Source organism: Chelonia mydas, chromosome 10 (genome assembly GCF_015237465.2).
Source record: "Chelonia mydas isolate rCheMyd1 chromosome 10, rCheMyd1.pri.v2, whole genome shotgun sequence".
NCBI classification, from domain to species: Eukaryota; Metazoa; Chordata; order Testudines; family Cheloniidae; genus Chelonia; species Chelonia mydas.
The window spans coordinates 77570538-77592155 of NC_051250.2; the positions used below are offsets into that span (position 1 = coordinate 77570538).

Here is a 21618-nt window from a genome sequence, read left to right on the forward strand (position 1 = left end):
CGCTGCGCCATGCACCGGTGCTACCCATGGCCCCGCTGCACCATGCACCGGTGCTACCCATGGCCCCGCTGCACCATGCACCGGTGCATTGCCTAACCTGCGGCACCATGCACCGGTGCATTGCCTAACCTGCGGCACCATGCACCGGTGCATTGCCTAACCTGCGGCACCATGCACCGGTGCATTGCCTAACCTGCGGCACCATGCACCGGTGCTACCCATGGCCAAGGTAGCCTAGCCCCGCTGCACCATGCACCGGTGCTACCCATGGCCCCGCTGCACCATGCACCGGTGCATTGCCTAACCTGCGGCACCATGCACCGGTGCTACCCATGGCCAAGGTAGCCTAGCCTACCTCCACCATGCACCGGCGCTACCCAGGGCCCGGCTGCACCATGCACCGGTGCATTGCCTAACCTGCGGCACCATGCACCGGTGCTACCCATGGCCAAGGTAGCCTAGCCCCGCTGCACCATGCACCGGCGCTACCCAGGGCCCGGCTGCACCATGCACCGGTGCATTGCCTAACCTGCGGCACCATGCACCGGTGCTACCCATGGCCAAGGTAGCCTAGCCCCGCTGCACCATGCACCGGTGCTACCCATGGCCCCACTGCACCATGCACCGGTGCATTGCCTAACCTGCGGCACCATGCACCGGTGCTACCCATGGCCAAGGTAGCCTAGCCCCGCTGCACCATGCACCGGCGTTACCCAGGGCCCGGCTGCACCATGCACCGGTGCATTGCCTAACCTGCGGCACCATGCACCGGCGCTACCCAGGGCCCGGCTGCACCACGCACGGCCTAGCCTAGCTGCACCATGCACCGGTGCTACCCAGGGTCCAGCCGCACCCTACACAGCCTAGGACGTACCAAGCCCTCGCCCGGGCCCAGCCGCACGGGTCACCCCGCTGCCGGAGGCGGGCGGAGACAGCGGCAGGGCGCGTGCGCATGGGCCCGGGCGCTCGCTCCGCCCCACGTCGGGGGCGACCAACCAGCCCGGCCTCGCCAGGCGCCGCGCGGAGCCCTCGGAGCCCGGCCTGTCCCGGCCGCCGCGATGCAGCGCCAGAGCCTGACCCCGCACGTGCACTGGGCGCAGCGGCACCGCGAGCTCTACCTGCGGGTGGAGCTGAGCGACGTGCAGGTACCGCCGGGCCCCCTATCCCGCGCGCCGGGCACGCAGCCCGGGGAGCCGCCCCCCGTCCCCGTCCGTGCCCGGGGCACGGCCTCTCCCACGCTGTGCAGCGCCCCTGCGGCGTGCAGCGCGCCTGCAGCCCAGGGAGGCGCTCCTGTCGCGTCCCTGGGGCATGCAACCCAGCGAGACGCCCACCCCCCGCATGGGCAATGCGGACTCGGGAGACACTCCGTCCCGACTGTGCAATGCCCCTGTCCCGGGCATGGTGTGTACAGCCCAGGGAGACACCCCCTCCCTGCTGTACAGCGCCCCCCTCCCGTGCACGGGGCATGCATTCCAGGGAGACCCCCCCAGCCCGCTCTACAGCACCCCTGTCCCATGCACCGTGTACAGCCCAGGGAGACCCCCCCCCCCCTTGTACAGGCCCCCGCGCCGTCCTCTGCATGGTGTATACAGCGCAGGGAGACTCCCTCCTAACTACCGTTCCCCCATCTCATGCCAGGTGCATTAGGCTCCAAGAAAAAGTCTGGAGAACCACAGGTGTAACTGGTAACCTGGGTACTTTGCTGCTTGAAGTGCCCCCAGGCTCTTCTGAGTCAGTTTCTGAATCCCCCTCAGTTGCCACAATCCTGGCCTTAAAACAGTTTGTTTGAAAGGGGTACACGCCTGCCGCCTAAAACATCCTCTCTTTCCTCAGAGCCCCGAGATCACCATTATGGACGACGTGCTTCATTTCAAAGGTAGGTGACTACATTTGTTTTAAAGCGAGTAGCATCCCTGACCCCTCTGCACAGGGGTGGACTCCTAGCAACACGCAGATGTGCAGCCTGGGATTGCCAAGGGATTGCTGGCCACAACGTCTCTAATTTCTTTTCTTGGTCATAATGATTTCGGCCCTGATCCTGGACCCCTACACTCCCCCAGGGGAGCTTGAACATCAGAGCCTTTAGGCAGAAGCGTAACACAATACAGCTGGAGCTGGTCGTTTTGGGTTTCAGATAAATGGTCTAGGTCTAGCTGTAGTAGTTGATAGCATCACCATATTTAATTAAAAAAAAACCCAAACAAACCATGCACCACATTTAAATATGTCAGCTGATTATCCATGTGTTTTTCCCTAAACTTCACCTTGAAAGCTGTCACAAAGACCTTGTGTGCAAATACTATCAGGTTTTGGACCAGGAACTAAAATTCAATTTGAAAGGTAAATAGATTCCTTTGTAAAGATTTTTGTTTTGTTTTGACTGAACAGGTCACCCTTAAGGGACCGAGTTCGCTGTTTTGCTTGTCAGGTTAGTGCAAGGAATATACTGTTGCTTTTTTGCATTAGGAATCTACTATCTATCTTTCATACTGCATCCTTGAGCCTGTATACCACTCTTGTGGCCCAGAAGCATATGGTAAAGACATAATGTGTTGGCTTAGATTGTATCGTTTTATGTGGACAGGATTATTTTACAATGGCACCCTTTAAAATGGCATATTTTTTGCCGAGCCTGCTGGCTTTCAGAGGATTTTATGGGGAAGGACCTGGCTTTGTAGGAAACTGATGAATCCTGGGGCGTATTTGCACTCTGTCGTCACTGATGTTTTAGGGATTTCACCATTGCATCTTAAATTGGGCAGCTGATCCTTTGCTGCGATAGATCCCGTTGGGAGGAACTTGCTCCTCCTGGAGTCTCATCCATTCCTGCCTCACGTGAAGGTCCTTTTCCAGCACTATTCTCTGTTATAGTGGACGTCGACCCCCCTATAAGGCACCCAACGCATTTTTAAATGTCACTTCGTTAAAAGCGAATTAAATTCTAAAAAGCTGTGACGCTGTCTTTGCATGTCCATTATTAAATAGTTTGATCATGCAGCACCGTGGGGCAGGGGAGGGCACTTTAAACAAACACTGAATAATTATAGTTAAAGTACATTTTGCACACGGTGTGCGGTGGTGGTGGGGAATCAGGATCTTTAAACTGATTGTTGCTCCTTTTCTTTTAGCCCAGGGTCATGGTGCCAAGGGGGACAATGTATATGAATTTCAGCTTGCATTTCTAGAACCAGTCAAGCCCCAAGTATGTATTTTTTTTCTTCTATGTTTTACAAAAGAAAAGTATTACTGTTAAGTGGTTAAAAAAAAATAAAAAAACTCCAAAGGGAAATGGCTATGCTTTAAATCTCCTGGGATGCTATTTAGGGTTGTTGCTTTGCTTCCTGATGCTATAACACAGAGGTGGGCAAACTACGGGCCACATCCAGGCCCGCGGGACCGTCCTGCCCAGCCCTTGAGCTCCCAGCTGGGGAGGCTAGCCCCCAGCCCCTCCCCCACTGTCCTCTCTCCCCCGCAGCCATGCCGCCGCGTGGGCAGCATGGCTGGCAGTCCTTCCACTCTGAGCAGCATGGTAAAGGGGTAGGGAGCAGGGGGGTTGGATGAGGGACAGAGGGTTCCGGGGGGCAGTTAGGGAACAGGAAGCGGGGGGGGTTGGATGGGGCGGTCAGGGGATGGGGAGCAGGGGGTGGTTGAATAGGAGGTGGGGTCCCAGGAGGGGGCGGTCGGGGATAATGACCGGGGGGGGGGTTGGATGGGTTGGGGGTTCAGAGGGGGGCAGGAAGTGGGAAGGGGCAGATAGGGGGCAGGGGGCCAGGCTGTTTGGGGAAGCACAGCCTTCCCTACTCGGCCCTCCATAGAGTTTCACAACCCCGATGTGGCCCTCGGGCCAAAAAGTTTGCCCACCCCTGCTACAACAGATGATTTTACTACTGTTTAAAGTTCTAAATGCAGTACCCATTCAATACCCTGTCTTTGAGCCTGATTCCGCAACCTCTCTCACACAGATCTCATACTGCTCTCATAAAGATGGGTTTACACGAACATGGCTTTAAATTAATTACACAAGTGAGTTGTGGGTAGCTTAAAAATTTACTGGAGTAGTAAAATAGCAGAGAACCTAGCAATTTTTCTGAATGAAAACATCCCATCCGCTGTTAAGTTAGCTTATGGGAAGTGCAGCCTCTCTGAAATAAAACAACACCACCTCTTACGTATTCTGTGCCCTTGCTAAAAATCTTGACGTGGGCTCTCATTGCTTGTACGAATTACTAAGAATCCCAGCATGAACATGTTGCAACGCTCTCACTGTGAAGCGCTATCTTAGTTCCTGTCTTATAACTGGAGAGATGGGAAGATTGACCCTTCCTGGCACTCCCAAGATCTGCCTGTCCTTTTAGTCACAGGGGGTCCTGCAAAACTGATCTTCACTCCCAGTGGGGAGCAGCTGTAGCAAGACTAGTCCTGTAATTGTCCTGGTTCTTTTTATTTGCCCACCAGGAATAGCGGCAGTAAATCTGGGAAATTCTGCACCATCCTTCCTTCCTTGGGGTAGATAGACCTTCCCTTCCCATCTTGCTGAGCAAAGAAAGGAGAGGAGTCACTTCACTTGAAATGCAGAATTTAACTCCTCTCTGGAGGGGTAAATTGCTGAATTTCAAGGGAATTGCCGACCCATCAATATCGAAGCAAAGCTTTGCAGTAAAAGCAGCAAAAGTTCTTTGCCTTAGACTCCACTATAATCAGAGTTCCAGGCCTTGTCTACCCAAAGATTTGCAAGAAAACAACAAGAGGTGAGAATTAAAATTGATCTAGTTAGTTATTGTGATGCATGGGTGCTCTTAGTGCAGAATAAAAAACAAGTGTTCATCTATTTAACTAAAGTCAGCTGGCTCCATAGACTCTAGTCGCTTCTATTCCGAAATAAGTGTCCACTCACAGAACTGCAGTGAAATAATGACATTGGCTTTAGCAAACTGATTTGGTTAAGCTGGCACAGGCCTATGTGTGGACCAGCCATTAGTCTAACCCCAAATCACTGAGCACGTCCTGCTGTATTTGTGCACCTGCACATCCTCCATGCCAATGCAGAACAGCGTTGTTAAGAGACGTGACATGTGTTTTTAAATATCTGAAAGACCAAACAATGGGCTGGCTGGCAGTTCGGATAATCTGAGGCCAGGACTGGAGAGCGAGCTGTGGCTCCCAACAAGTGGCATCTTGAGTGTCATATTACTAGACAGCATGGAAAGCTAACCAGTGATGGCCATATTGCTGCAGATGAGCCCACAGAGGTGCTGGAGCCCCCTTGGCCAACACAGCTGTGCCAGCCAAAGTCCATAGCGTAGATTCAGTTACAAAACTATGCTTTGATTGGTATAGTAGGAGCACTTTGCTCATATAATATACCTGTACCGGTGAAGCGCTCCCAGTCTGGACGCAGCTATCTCTGGCAAAGTTATGGTATCGTAAAACCACCCCCCATGAGTGAAACAAGCCATGCCAGTAAAAGGCTAGTTTTGCACATATCATTGCATCTACACTAGGGACTTTTACCTGCACCCCTGTGTTGGTCAGGGAACTCACCTCTTCACACCCCTGGCCTGCATAGCCATGCTGGCAAAAGTCCCTAGCATACACCTGGTCTCAGGCAAGCAGGTCCCAGGCCACTTGTGGTGCTATAGATCAAAACCAATCTCTTCATCAATCCCTTGGAAGCCATCAGGCACCCAGGGCAGGTCGCAGCATTAATAGAACATGCTAATTAAAAGGCTACTGGGTTTTGCACCAGCTTCGGTTTCTGGACGGATCAGAGATGCAGCCCCATGCAGAGTGCGCTGACAAAGGATTGGAGGATGGTAGCAGGGGGTGAATGGCGTAGGGGAAACAGCTGCACTGTGCTGGTGCCACATAGGGTGGAGAAAAGCTGTTGCTCTCCGGTCAGCTAGTAGGTGGGAATCGAGCCACCCCAAGATTGCAAACTCAAACAACAAAACGTGGAAACACCGTTGTTCAGAGGCAGATCTTGCCTTGGCCATCGCTTCTAGTTGCCTTCTCCAGTCTTCTAGCATCCATCATATCAGACTGAGCTCAGCCCATTGGCCCTAATTTGAGCTAGGTATGGAGTAAGGTGATCCTCTGTACTGGCTTGCTTGGAGGGGAGAGAGCAGGGTATTATCAGCATTTTGAAGGACTGAGCACCCTCAGCCAGGAGGAGCAGACACCACCATCCTTTTAGATGACTTAGCAAGAGTAACAGAGTCCCCCAGGACAACCCCCTCGAAAGCTGTGGTGATCTGCAGGTGGGTGAGCACCACCTTGCAATCAGCGGTAACAGACCATCCCGCATTAGCTGATGGAGCTAATGATACTGCCTTGGACACATGACCTTCATCCCTTCCTTCCCAAATCACTTCATCAGTTTTTTCAATAAACTTAATCAAGGGTGGGCCGGCATGTGGCTAGATTGTTGAATAGATTAAGAGCCCCATGTTGTGCAGCTCAGCTGTTTTACATCTTCCCTATAAATACCTGTAGGTCCAGTCAGTCTAGTTCTCCAACCACAGCATCAGCTTATTAACATGATACCCCACTGCCACAGGATTAAATCTGGGATGTTTGCTGGTGGCTTCATACGGGTGGCTCATATTTTCAGAGATGGCCGGTAGCCGTCTTGCAAATAAACAGAAGTGTTTCACTGTCCATTAATTATCCATTGTCTCCACCACATCAAAGGAGAGCCACACAGCTCTGCTGCCCGTGGGAAGTAATCGGAGTCCCCTCCCCACACTGTGATGTATGTAAATATAATTAAAGTAGGTATAGGAGTGCATGCAGGGAGACCACGCCCCACTTGCTACAGTAGAATAGACCTGGAATGAAGGACCATTCACTGAAGATGCACCTGATCATGTGTCTCAGTGTGGTTGAGTTAGAAACAATTTAACTTGGCTGCTTGAAGAAATAAAGCTTTGAGTAAAACTCCAGCTTCTCCGTAAGACCCCCAAAACATGAAAACGTTAGTTCCAGAAATGAGATTTTTAACGTAGAAGTTGTAAGTTGTTGTTGCTTTATTTCAGCCCCATTTTTAACCCAGACTCCACACATGCCCTCCTCAATGTGTCAGGGCTTTGGAGCTGTGCTCTGGCTCCGCTCCAGCTCCAGGCAAAAACCTGCAACTCCACTGCTCCAGAGCTGCTTCGCGCTCCAAAGCCCTGCAATATGTACTGTCCCTCGCTACCATACAGTGGGTTATTTTAGTCTTGAGTGCATTTTAATCTCATATATTGAGAAGTTCAATTGGCAGTAGCCTTGGCCTTTAACAGTTGCAAAGTCCTGGACAAAGGGAATGTACCTAATAGCTGGAATAGGACACAAAGAATCAGTTTTGTAAAGATATTTAGGCAATCAAGGATGCAGTAGTTGCCTTGTGTGGTTTTCAAAAATACTGAGGGTGAAAATTCCACAAGGCACCTATCTGGTCCTCTGTGTCAGGTTTCTGTACCACTAACTTGCTGTTTAAACTCAGGCAACTCACTGTTCTCTTTGAGCTTGAATTCACTAGCCTTTTGTACCTGATTCCTAATTAACTTGAGATGCTTACACATTTGAAAAGGCTAGTGTAATTCACCCTCCACACATGTTGGATGCAAGTTGATCAGGTGTTTATAGCCTGGCTCAAGTGTATGTGGCGGGGGAGTGGTGACACTAGCCTTTACGAATGTGTAAGTACCTCAAGGGGCCAAAGTCTAGTGTAGTTGTACCCTAGGTCTGCTACCTCATTGTAAAATGGAGAGATCTACTCCTGAAGGCTTTGTGTTTGTGAAATATTTAGCACCCCTTCTTACTCAAAGGATTGTAATCAAAGTGCTAAGTGTGGATTCAAACTGCACCAAAGATTTGACAGGTAGATGGGGTAGTGTAGAAATCCAGACGTGTGATTTTGCCCCCTTTCTAATTAAAGGTGCAAATATTCGTTCCATGGCCACTGCGGGGGGCAGGTGTTATAGTTAGGAGATGGAGTTACTGTGCTGTATGAACTATCCCCAGTAGAAACATGGGGAAGTGGCTTTCCCACCATTGGCCTGGTTCTTTGGGAGCTTCTGAGTGCCTGATCCATGACCTTCATGTGCAAACATGTGGTCACCTGTCTGGATTCTTCTCTGTCAAAGGAGCTGATAAAATAAGAAAAGAACAAAAGAACTGAGAAACTTTCACTTTGACTTGCAGCTACACAAGCGGCCTCTCGGCACTTCCATATCTCTAGGTTATTTTAGGAACTTTTAAAATTGGGGCAGTTGCCCCTTGGGAAAGAGAGACCTCTTTCTCTCATTTGTTACCACTGTACATTTTGCTAGTAAGAACTCACCACAGCCAGTGCTAGCAGTATCTTCACGCTTGGCCTGAAATGTACTTACTAAGGAGGATTGGGTGGTTCAGGGGCTGACTAACAGGCCCCAGCACTTTTTGCATTTAGGTCACTGGTTCAACTCCAGCCTAAAATTGATAGTTACCCTCTAATGCAGTTAGATTGCGATCGACTGGTCGACCGTGGAGTATCTGGCAGTGAATCTCAGGTTCAAGGTGCGGGTTCCGGGAGGGAGTTTGGGTGCAGGAGGGGGCTCAGGGCTGGGGGTCAGGAGTGCTGGGTCCGGGAGGTGGCTCAGGCCGCGGGTTCGGGTGCAGGCTCTGGGAGTGGGCTGGGGCAGGGCGTTGAGCTGCGGAGTTGTTGGGCTTTTGTGGTTCCCAATAATAACCAAACAAAGGGAGAGCCCCGGTACAAAGATCAGCCAGAGTCCCTCCAGCAAGGAGCCCCTCCCGTTGCTGTTTTATAGTACATGGCAGTTACGTAACACAAACCTCTAGCCAATCATATTTAACCTTTCCATATATGGATTTGTTCATCACATGCTTATACTTCTCCACTCCACACATTGAGCTCACCCCTGTCCCCTTGGCCTTTTCTGGAATGTTCCTAGGGTGGTGAGCCACAGAATGCTTCTTTATGCCTACGTACCTTCTAAATCACATTCTGTTCAAAATGAACACAAGTATACCCACAGGGAGCAGGCTGTGGGAGGGGGTTGGGGTGCAGGAAGCGTACGGGGTGTAGGGGGGGCTCAGGGTGCAGGAGAGGGTGTGGGGTGCAGGCTCTGGAGGGAGTTTGGGTGCGGGGCGCTCAGGGCTGGGGGAAGGGGTTGGGGTGCAGGAGGAATTTGGTGTGTGGGCTCTGGCCAGGCACTGCTTACCTCAGACAGCTCCCGGGCAGCGGGGCTAAGGCAGGCTCCCTGCCTGCCCTCGCCCCACACCGCTCCCAGATGCAGCCGCCGAGTCCGGCAGTGGCTTCCCCGGGGGGGGGCGGAGAAGAGAGGCAGATGGCTCCACATGCTGCCCTGTCCGCAGGCACCGCCCCCGCAGCTCCCATTGGCTGGGAACGGGAACCGCCCCCTCCCCAGGAGCCACTGCCAGACATGACGGCCACTTCCGGGAGCAGAACGGGGCTAGGGTAGGCAGGGCGCCTGCTTTAGCCCCACTGCGCCACCGGACTGTTCGTGGTCAAACTCCCAGTTCGGCTGCAGGAGGGTTGGCAACCGGATCGCAATCGACTGGTCGATCATGGAGCCTCTGTACCCCTGCCCCGGGCTCAGTCCGGAGCCCCTCCCACACTCCAAATCCCTCTGCCCCACCCCACAGCCCGCCCCCCCTCCCACAACTCAACCCCAGTTGTCCCAGTCTGATGAAAGTGAATGAGAGTGCGGGAGAGCGAGCGACAGAGGGAGGGGGGATGGTGAGAGTGGGGCTGGGGCATGGGCAGGGGGTGGGGCAAGGGTTTTGGGGTTTGTGTGATTACTGTTATTTCTACATTTCCTTTGAGGTAGATCTTGGGTTGCGCTTAAATTCAAAAAGTGATCTTGTGCTTAAAAAGCTTGGAGACCACTGCTCTAATGGCTGCTTAGTGGCCTGTGTGAAATGAGCTGAGGGTCTTGTGAAACCAGTCTACTGACAGCTAGGCCATCCCAAAAACTACCACCACTGCAGCTGGCACCCTTGATAGGCAGTTACCGCAGAGGCACCAGACGCTGAAATGTGGCTGTGGGTACTGAACTGCCTTCTCCCCCTTCCGATAGATCCATACTGCAGTTGGGGCATGATTGCAGCTCACGCAGACGTACCCGAGCTAGCTTTAATCTCAGCCCAGAGCCGTGAAGCTGCAGCAGCCTGGGCTTCCATGGGGGCTAGCCGCTTGAGCGATTACCCAGCGTTCCAGGTGGGCTTGTACAGCATGCGTTTCTGTGGCTTACTGCTACCCTACCCGAGCTAGCTAGAGTAAAAGTAGCTCAGGTTTGTCTGTGCAAGCTGCACTTGCAACCCCCCGACTGGCAGGTAGGCAAATCCTCAGACACAACCCTTCTGCTCTCCAGAGCTGTCAATACAGAACCTTTCACCAGCCCTGATTGAATCAAAAACATTCTTGTCATGAGGGCCCCAGTTCTAATGAGGCATGTTCCTGTGTCTGCCCCCCATTGTGTGTTTCGCAGCTGGAGTACAAAGTGACTCAGAGGCAGTTGAACATCAGCGTGCAGAAAAAAGAAAGCAACTGGTGGAAAAGACTCACCAAACAGGAGAGGCGCCCGATGTTCCTAGCCCCTGATTTTGATCGCTGGCTAGATGAGTCGGATGCTGAAATGGAACTGAAAGCAAAGGTCAGTACTCCATGCTCTTTCGGAGCAGTTTAAATAAGCAGCTAAGAGTGCATGTCCTAAGAAATACCTAGATTCTTGCCAGATTTATAGTTGGGAGTTCTGACTAGTGTGCTGGTTGCAGGTTCCAAATTAAACAATAATAAATGGATTCAGTATAAAGACCTGAAACTAAAAGGGGGAGGCCCTATTAGGTGAGGTGTTTGGTTTAAAATGAGCATTATCTGTAAATTATTATACACAGAGGCCCCAGTCTGGATCAGGGTCCCATTGTGCTAGACCAGTGGTTCTCAAACTTTTGTACTAGTGACCCCTTTCACATAGCAAGCCTCTGAGTACGACCCCCCCCCCCTTATACATTCAAAGCACTTCTTAATATATTTAACACCATTATAAATGCTGGATGCAAAGCAGGGTTTGGGGTGCAGGCTGACAGCTCGCAACGCCCCATATAATAACCTTGTGACCCCCTGAGGGGTCCCGACCCCCAGTTTCAGAACCCCTGTGCTAGACACTATATAAACATATATGGATGGTCCTTGCCCTGAAGAGCTCGCAGTCTAAATAAGCTGAAATCCATGGGATATCTGATGTTGGCAGAGGGCTCAAGCTATCTTGCCTACCTGCGAACAAAGGTCTCCAAAAGTTGAGGTGCCTAGCCATGAGAGACAGCATGTCCTCTGTTCTCCTTAAACGAGACTGTCTCAAGCACATGCTCGTCTTTTACTTATATTGCTTTTAGAGTTGGCCCCCAATCAGAATGCTCCCAAATGGATCTGGCTCTGAACTTGACAGGTTATATCCCCTAGATAGTGTGTGCTGTTTCCTTCAGTCAAAGACCAAGAGAGACTCCCTTTCTAAAACACTCCGGCCTTGCTTGTGTGAAAAGTAGGAGTCCCGAGGTTGTTTCTAAAATGAGGATTTCTAGGTAGAGTGTCCAGAAAGCAGCCTCCTGTGCCACCAGGCTGGCCCTGTCTTTACATTCAGCTATGTGGTAATTCAGATGCTCTCTACTGCATTCAGAATGGTTAGCAAAGAAATAATAATCCCTCTTGGAAAGGACACAAACATCCATGCAAAAGTGTGAGTGGGGTCAGTTCTACAACACACTCTGCCCATGGTCAGAAGGACAAGTCTGTTTCTTACATCATAATGACCACGTAAGTTATACAGGATATTGCAAAGGGCTGTTTTGATTTATACAGCAATCCAGAGTGACTTTACTTCTTCCTAGGAGTTAACAATTGGGGTGTGTGTTAAATGGTCTGAAGAGAGCCAGAGGATGACTTCACACTCTCATAAGAAAAGGAACAGTTTTGAGTGGTGGTAATGATCAAGAATTAACATGGAAAATGGCAGTTTTCACACCACAAAACGTATTCATTAGATGAAAATGTGCAACGGCTAGACAACCATTAGCTATTGCAGTAACACTCTTTCCTGACAATGAAGAATTTGCACAGTTTTGCCTAGGTGAAAAATTTAACACATTAGACTCGTAAGTGGATATTAGCTGACTCTAAAACCCCACTAGCTTTGCAGCAGAACAGTTAACTAAATATTAGCTGCTAATTACTGTACAGAAATACGACACTAAAACCATTTACAACTTTATCCCTAATTTTTAGGAAGAAGAAGAAAGGATTAACAAAATCAGAATTGAATCCAGAGTCCCTAAAGACCGTAAGTGACTGTATCTTTAAATTAGTAAGGTTGATTTGGTGGATAAGATAGTGGCAATGGCTTGCTTATGCGCACACAGGCAAAATATTACCTCTGTAAGCATGCACTTAAGTACTTCCGATGTGGTCATGGTAGTGTTGATAGACTTGTTGTCTCTCTGTAAAACTAGTATACAGCACTTTATTATGTATATAACTACTTACAAGCTGAGTAAAACCACACTACTGGTTCCTAGAGGATTTGATCATTTTTGTCATCAATCGTGCCAGCAGGTGCTGTGAAAGCCCAGCCCAAGCTGAGATAGGTGCAGCAGTCCTGTTACTCCAGTGCTGCGTTTCCCTTGAGTCCACACGGCAAATCTTTGGTAGTCCTGTATTATCCAGAATAGCGTGAAACCTTGTTTTCTTTTGTAACCCATCTTCAGATTTGAAAGGCTAACTCACTGACCCACCTCGCCGCTGAGAGCCAGTTGCTGAATATAGGAATGCTGTTGCATTTTGCTAACATGATTGTTTAACGTTGATTATAGCTTTCAGACAGCTGAAGAGAGGATATTTGTTCATGTATAATCTTGTGCAGTTTTTGGGGTTCTCCTGGATTTTTGTGAATATGACAGTTCGCCTGTTTATCTTAGGAAAAGGCAAGTAATAAGCACTATTTTATCCTATTTTATTTTATTCCTCCTTTCACCCTTTGCAGTAATTTCTAAACAATGACATCTAAATTAAGCCACATGAAACTGTAAATACTTCATTGAAATGCACAACAAAACCCTCCCAAAAGTTGTCATAACATTAAGGACAGGACCTGTAAATAATTGCAGAGCCTGTGATTTATGGGCATCAGTAATATTTGCTGTAATCTATACATGCTAAATTTTAATTTTAAAAAAGAAACTGTGTTGTGGGGTGGGGGGGAATGAAAAATCTCACTTGAGACTTTTATTGGACCGCCTTCTGTCGGTGAGAGACAAGCTCTGTGTGGCTTGAAAGCTTGTCTCTGTCATCAGCAGAAGGTGGTCCAGTAAAATATATTATCTCACCCACCTTGTCTCTCTACTATCCTGGAACGGACATGGCTACAACGACACTGCCTCGCACTCGAGACAGACGTTTCTTCCATTTAGAGAGCCAGTATTACTAAAAATGGATTGGCTCAAATGTTATTTTTCTAAAAGGTCCAATTGTCCATTCTGTTAATCCAGAGCACAGCCCTCTTTCTTTTCCATATTATTTACTGAAATAGTTCTAATTGTACTTGCTTTGGGGGTTAGACTAGATGACCCTTGCGTCCCTTCTAACCCTATGATTCTGTGATTCTTTCAGCATAGGACTTTTACTGTGATCGGGTAACGTTTTTAAGACTTTTACTCTGACTGCACACTAGCCTGCATATAGGCTTTACACACAAGGTTGAACACTAAATTTTTCCAACACAAATATAGTTCTAAAATATTTGAATGAGTTAGTATATGTTGGGGGCTGTGTAGTTAAGGTGGCTTCTCCTGGCAGGCAAATTCAGATGCCTTAAAGCGGTCTTTTGTTTGATAGATTCCTTCTACGATACATTTCACACCATTGCTGACATGATGTATTTCTGTCAGATGCTTGCATTTATAGAGATCCTGAATTCACTAGTAGGAATCGTCAGGTCACCATTTATACCTTCTTTTCTCCAGGTAATATTTAAGATTCCTCACACCCCAGGTTATTACAGTTTATATTGTGATAGTCTTAGCCATTACTGCTTTTAAAAAAAAAGCAGGGGGCGGGGAAGGGGAGGAGGAAATGGCATCAATGTGGAGTTACCCCAGGGATATATATTGCCCCGTAGGTAGGAATCCACACTTCCTAGCCTGGGTTGGTAGGCTACCTTCTTGGGTTGTCTGACGAGACAAGAAGTTGGGGCAAAGACCAGAACAGCAGGGGGTGGAGGGCGGGGAACCTCATGCACTTGGACCAGCTCAGCTTCCCACAGCAGACACACTGTGCTGCAGAAGGCGTGGCCACCTTCTCTTTCTGCTCCTGGGTTGGCCCCTAATACAGCTGGTCAGTATGTACAAGGACTGCAGGCTTAGGAAGCACTTCCCCAGCCCACAGCTCCGCTCCAGAGGCACATGCCCTGGTCTTCCAGCACCACTAACGTGCCCGGGCCCTGAGCTGCGTGTGCCTTGGGCTCTTAAGGAGCCTGTGTATTTCTAGTGGTAGGGGCTCACTGTTGCCATCTGACTGTGCCACATTGGTATCTGTATATATACTGTATATATACTATATATAGATAGATAGATAGATATCTGTATATATACTCACTTGTATATGTTGGTGTTTTGTTAAACAGGTACTTGGAAGAAATTTTGTCTTGTTTATTGTCCTCGGAAATGTGGAGGAAATGCAAAGCAAAGCGGTGGTGTTCTTTGTATTTTACTGCTGGAGTATTACTGAGTTATTCAGGTTTGTAGGATTTTCCTTTGCCGTGCATGGAACGCCAGAGGTCTACTGAAAAACAGCCTTTTGCTTTAAAATAATTTTGATTTTGCCATTAAGAAACACCCGGTGGCATTCGCATTATAGCCCCTGCTGATAAAGCATTCCTTGGGACTCGGATTTGTCACAGCATAAGTGTCTTGCTAGTTTCCTGTATCTCACGGAGTCTGGGACTGATTCCAGTGTGAGATACAAGAGCGCATGTTGCTCCATGTCTGGGAAAACTTGCTGCTATGTTCCTCTACCCATTTCCTAACCCTTGGTAAGGAAATCTGATTTTCATGTCACTTTCCACAGGAAATTCAGGCCTTTGGCTAAAGAATGTGATGGATTCTGGGAATTTCTGGTGTTTGTCAGAAAAACTACATTGTATTCTATTCATTTTTTGGGATCTAAATTGAAATATTTGTTGAAGAAAGCAGGCAGTTAAACCTATCCAGGTTGCCAGGATAATAGGTCTAGTACAGTAAGCTGCCAGAGGAAAAACATACCTGCCGCAGCTCCCTATGAAACAGTCCCTTTTTAATATTCTTAATCATTATTTACAATTAAGACAATAACTAAAGGAATTGATCGTGTTTATCATGAATATTGGACATTAATGACATCATACAGTGATTATGCACAATATTGTAACTTAAGTGGAAAGTTAAACTTTTAAGTAATGTCTGTCTTTCAAACTGAATTTTACTCTAGGTATCCATTCTACATGCTTTCCTGCATTGATATAGAATGGAAATTACTAACTTGGATCCGATACACCATCTGGATTCCTCTCTATCCTTTAGGCACCTTGGCAGAAGGTATGCTTCAAAAACACAGCCTTGTAGATCATGCTGCTCTGTGTAGAGATGAGAGAGTAATTCATATTTTGGTTTGATGGTGGGATTGGAAAAACCTGAAAAAAATTAGTTTATTTTGAACCAAAATTAATTTTTTTTTGACAAAACCAAAATAATTTCATTCTGATCAAACAAAGTTTCAAAACAAAATTGCTAGTTTTGAAGCAACATTTTGATGGTTAGTTTCAAAATAAAACATTGAATAGGTTTGTTTTGACTTCTGCTTCCCTCCCCCCCATTTGTTATTCCACCCAAACCATTTGCTGAATTCGACCTGAATTTTAATAGTTTGGATTGCCTCACAATTGCATTTTTGGCAAATGTGTTAGTCAACCGAAAATGTTCACCCAGCTCTCGTCGAGTCTAATGCACTGTACTGTGCCTTGGTCACGTCTGAAGGGTGAAAGCTAAGGGTAACACCAGCCCCAGTTCCCACTGTTTGCATAACAAAAGGGGTCGCGATAATTGGCGGCCTTGCTGGGAGTGTCAGAGAGACCTACGGTTGGATTGGTGCAGAAACTGAACTTACCTCAGACCTGCAGAGGTGCAGACGTGAGGCACGTCTGCACCAGGGAAGCTTGGACTATCATTGGCTTTGCTTTACTTCGCCCTTTGGATACGTAGAGGACTTCCGTCTCCAGCTCTGTCACTTCCTTCATCCATCCTACTATCACCCATAACACCTCAAGAAGAAATGTTCGGATTGTCAGGCTGGCAGTCTAGCGCTCCTGTCCGCCAAGAGGTGCATCGTGGAGTTACACTGGTGTGAGCCACAGCTCCTCCCAGCTGATACAAATGAAGGCATTGCTAGAAGCTTTGGGAAAAGTTACATGGCCACAGCTGCTCAAAAACTAGTTACAAAGTGATAGGAGCGGCAGGAGCAAGAGTCGATGCTAGTGGTCTGCGCTTGAAATAATCCTTCTAGGCTAAGGGCGAAGAGAGGAGAATGGTCCCCGGTCAGGGTTTCTCCCTTCGCAAAAGAGAGAGTCTACTTAAAGTGAGGTAGGAAGCACGGATCTCCTAATAAACAGGAAGAGCAGGAGAACAAGACGTGAGGCATGGGCACAAGCAAATCACCCCACGCACTGTTGAACAGGAAAACGGATGCACAATTTGTTTACTTTTGTTGGCCGGTTTGGGTTATTGCTCTTCTTCGTAGTGAGATTTGGGAGAAGCTGTTTTTCACTTTGTGCGTGTATGAAAACGCTGTACGGTCCCTATCCTCTCCTCCTGCAGCAGGGAAGGAGAGCCGTGTCTGTGCACTTCGTCACTCGGGGAGTCTGGCTCCTTCTCCCCTGGACGGGGAGGGCGTAATGGTCTCACACGGGCCTAAATCGTAAATGGCACAGGGGACCCATGAGCAATCTTGGCTCCAAGACCCTGGATCTTGGGACACTCACAGGGTGCCACTCTTCCTGGAGCTCCTCCACCCACTGGCTCTGTGACTGTGCTACCAGTCGTTGCAGCACCAGGGGGTAAAAGCCATAGAGTGGAAGTAGTCTGCAGGCTGCAGCTCCTATTCCCGTAGAGCCCCAAGTATAATGCTCTCGTGAGAGGAGCATGGCCAGCTTTAGAGGCAGGTGGGGAGCATGAAACATGGGCTGTGTCCCTTCCTGTGTTTTTAGGGCCAATTTGAAAACAATTACTTTGGGGAGACAGCAAGGCTCGAATTCTCTTGCTACACATTGTCTTATGTGGAGATGAATGGTGTGTGTTTGTTTAACTTCTGTTTCACTGCAATAGAAATTTGTACCAACTTAAGTTCCTAAAGAAACAGTGAGAAACAGCAGAGTGCACTGAACCTAGCTAGCAAGGCTAATATCTTGTTGCTGTGGGTGGATTCATAGTATTGCCCACCAATGCCAACAAACAAACAAACAAACCTAGGAAAATATCATGACTTAGGTGCAGCTGTGTTTAAAGATACCACTTAAAACTAGTTTATGCTGAAGTCTTTCTAGATTACAAGAGTTTGTCAGAAAGTATCAAAATATTTTACCATTTGAGAAGCTTCGTTTTTTGACCAGCTCTAGAGTTTACCTTGTCCTTTGTATTTTGCCAATAATCTTCTTGGCCTTCTGCTTTCAGCTGTGTGTCTGATTCAGGCCATTCCATTCTTCAGTGAAACAGGGAAGTTTAGTTTCACACTGCCATATCCGATGAGCATCACAATCAAATTTTCATTCTTTCTTCAAATCTACCTTATCATGTTATTTTTAGGTAAGTTTTTGTTGTTGTTTCATTGTATTTCTCTCCTGTTGAAATACCAAAAGTTGTTTATGTACAAAAAAGGAGTAACAGATTGCAACTTTAAATTAGCATATCTGATCGGTCATTGTTATACCAATTTGAGCTTAACCTGTCTTCATAGTTGTAGTGAATAGCACAGGTTAACCCAGAAAGGAGACCTCAATAACAGATCACCTTGAAGCACATGCAGATACATCAGAGGCCAAAATATTACAATTATTATATCAGTATCATTGGGTAAAAGTGTGGACTTCTGCAGGATTTTGCTGGATTCTTTGTGTACTTCAAAACTATACAGATGTCAACCAAAATACACTGATACTAGTGGAATATGAAGAAGCAGTTCCCTGAAGAGCTTCATAGGAGGGTTTTTTTTTTTTAAACAGTAGTTTAATGTTTAACTGATCAGCTACAATTGTTTGTTCTCTATCATTAGTGGACCAATGATAAAAGTGTACTGTGGGCAGGTTGAGCCTACATCTCTGAGGATCCAAAAGTCTCATTGAAGTCAGAGGAATACAGAATCTAGCCCATGATTTTTAAATGAAAATTTTGAACTCCAAACTTCAATCTATCAGATGAAAAAAGACTTAAATGACACCAACCCTGTTTCTGTGGTTTAGTCTGATGTGGGCTGCTTAGGTTTGTGACACTTTTTCTCGCAAGCTATCACAAGATTCTACAATTATTTCCCCCTCCCTCTATCTTCAATACCACTACCCCTAAAGGGTGACAACCAGAACTCCTAAGAACCCCTACAATAACAAACAATGTGGGTTGTTGCAGTCTCAACCCTACCCCAGCAAGGACTCATTTGTCGTTAGCTTTCATAGTTTTATGTACATACGTGAGAAGAAAATCCGAAATCATTTTTAACTCAGTGCAGTCATTCGGCATAAGGAATCTGCAGATTTTCAGCTCTGCCTCAACCATTATTTCTCTTTTCAGGTTTGTTTATAAACTTGCGTCACCTCTACAAGCAAAGGAAGCAGCACCTTGGATCAAAAAAGAGAAAGATGAAGTAAAGCAGGGACTACAGTGCTTCCCTGACTTAAATCAACGACAGGAGCTTCGGGGTCTTACAATTTTATCTATTATAATAATGGAAAGGATTTTCTACAGCTAAATGATCATGTTAGATTTCATAGTGAGTCTTCAGATAGCATTCCCATACACTGTATTGAGTTCCTCTTCAGTCATACATGCATGGCACTTAATGTTGAACAATGGCAATAGTTAAACATGTTTCCTATCAGTTACCGTATTATAAAAGGTTTCAGAGTAGCAGCCGTGTTAGTCTGTATTCGCAATAAGAAAAGGAGTACTTGTGGCACCTTAGAGACTAACCAATTTATTTGAGCATAAGCTTTCGTGAGCTACAGCTCACACTGAATGCATCCGATGAAGTGAGCTGTAGCTCACGCTCAAATAAATTTTTTAGTCTCTTAAGGTGCCACAAGTCCTCCTTTTCTTATTGCGTATTATAAAAAGAAATCCTATTCTTTGCAAAAACCTGAGCAGTTCTAACTGGGAATATAATAGTTATTCTTACTTGGATATTTGCTCTCTTTCAGATAGTGAATGCAGATAGGGCTTGTGATGCCGGGGTATAATATTTCAGACCATCCACCCCATGCTATGTGAAACCGACTAGGAATGGCCTGAGGAACAGAGACCAAGAGCAGCATGGAAAATATATTTATTAATGGTCAGTGCTAGGTCTGCTTTTCTTCAGCAGGCTTTTGCTGATACATTTAAACCTGGGAGCAACTAGTGTCAGCATTGGACACCACCAGCTTGTTCTTAACGTATGTACAATAGGAAGGCTTAATCTCTCTCCCGCATGGAATAGAAACACGTAGTGGTGTCCCGCAGCCTCTGTCTGGCTACGTATGTCCTAGCCAGTCATTAGCGGGAGCTACCTACTCCTTCAAATTTCCCTCACCAGTTGACATAGCTGCTACTTCCCATGGCCTCGTGGTCAAACTCTGCCCTTTCAGATGGTGAGAATTTAAATGTTCAAACTCAGACACTAGAAAACCAGGCTGTGTAGGGTTGAGCTTCCATTCCCTGCCATTCTTCCCCCCAGTAGCACACAAAAATTAGAGTTACACCAGGAAATGCAGAGGTAAAGCAGGCCTCCCTTGAGATGATCCCGTAACGTTCCTTCTGCTACTATAGGGAGGCCAGCCCCTTGTCCTCTCTGTTTTGGGAATGGTGGTGTAAGTGCTCGGTTCAAACCCTGTTGAGAAGGCAGCAAGCACCTGTTTTCCTATTCCTTCCATATTCCCCGAATGCAGAGGACTGCAGCTAAGGAGTCTGCAAGCCAGGCTGGCAATTTGCTTTTGGGGTGCAGTGTTGGGGGCCTAATAAGTGAGGGACCGTTTTGGTATTGTGTACCAGTGTCAGCAAATGGGAGACAACTGATATGTTTCAGGTTTATGCCTTAGGTGAATTTTAAACAATTAAAATTACTTTTACAACAAAGAAACCCCCATTGGTTAAAAAGGAGCCGTTTTGAATAAAGGGTACCATGATTAAAATGACCCCTGTGCTCCCAACCTGATCTGCCAGGGTCTTAGCCCCCTCTGACCTTTTGCATCTTCCCTGAAATTAACTAAAGTGTGATTTAAATAAACTTAATTGTAACCTTGACCACAGAGCAGCTAGTTGCACTGTTGACCCAGCTGAGTCTAGTATTCTTTCCCCCAGCACCCACTGTAACCCTTGTGCAAGTTAATTCCAGAGCGATCACTAAATTTTAAGATCAATTTATTGCCATCCCACTGATTGTATGGTTTTGTTCTATGAAAGCATTAACACCAGGAAAAAAACAACAAAAACACCCACTATACAGGAAAGTAGGTACTTTTCGTTCTCCATCCCTAACGCATCAAACATGTCGCTGTATTTTCGATGTGAAATATCTTTTCCCCCCAAAGATTGTTATTGTGAGGTTAACACTAGAACATTTAGGTGGGGTTTTTGCAGAGAAGTGGTCCCAACCGCCACTGAAGGCATTCTGCAAAAAGGCACCATCCTAAGGAACTTTCACCACTATTGAAGGGCAGGTCTTCCAGCACAGCTCACCGCTGTAGCACTTAAGTGAAGTCATACCTAGGCCAACGGGTGAGCGTCTCCACAAGAGGTGGTAGCTGTGTTGACAGGAGATGCTCTCTCACAGACATAGCACTGTCTACACACTAACCCCGGTCAGTATAACTGCATGTCGCTCAGGGGTGTGATTTCACCTCTGAGTGACGGTCGTAATACCAATATATGTCCGTAGTGTAGACCTGGCCTAAAAGTGTTAGAAGGAGCCTTTCTGTATGAAAGGCTAAAAAAGGGCATGGCCAGCTTCCTCAGGGTAGTTACACCATAATTTGTATACTATGTCACTTCTACATACACATCTATTTGACAGTGAATCAAGGGAGTGAATATCTTGGTGCCGACACTGAGAATTTAACACCGCATTCATTCTTTTAATTCCTTTAAAGGGCATTTAAACGTTTATGAAATACATGGTGGTGAGGGTACGGGGCAGGCACTGCAACCCATATTTAGTGTGATTTGCCATGGATCTTCAACTACTGAGTTTGGTTGTCCTTCCAAAGGCAGCTGAATGTGTATTTCTATTAATAAAGATTTACAAGCAAAGTCTTTCATTTTGCTATTTGTACAGCCTCTTATGCAAGCGAACAA

The 21618-nt window shown here is 47.2% G+C and overlaps 1 protein-coding gene across 2 annotated transcripts; it reads left to right on the plus strand.

Moving 5' to 3' along the window:
* The first annotated feature begins 957 nt into the window (after positions 1 to 957).
* On the plus strand, positions 958 to 21573 carry HACD3 (3-hydroxyacyl-CoA dehydratase 3). Of its 2 annotated transcripts, XM_037910032.2 has the most exons (11): positions 958 to 1145; positions 1834 to 1876; positions 3129 to 3202; positions 10494 to 10658; positions 12284 to 12338; positions 12868 to 12978; positions 13889 to 14016; positions 14676 to 14788; positions 15518 to 15624; positions 17752 to 17883; positions 18862 to 21573. In XM_037910032.2, the coding sequence occupies exons 1-11, from the start codon at positions 1059 to 1061 to the stop codon at positions 18936 to 18938; spliced, it is 1092 nt and encodes a 363-aa protein (XP_037765960.1). In that variant the 5' UTR covers positions 958 to 1058; the 3' UTR covers positions 18939 to 21573. The 2 variants fall into 2 exon arrangements, with proteins under 2 accessions (XP_037765960.1, XP_043379502.1); XM_043523567.1 differs by lacking the exon at positions 12868 to 12978 and having other exon boundaries at positions 964 to 1145.
* Positions 21574 to 21618: the final 45 nt, after the last annotated feature.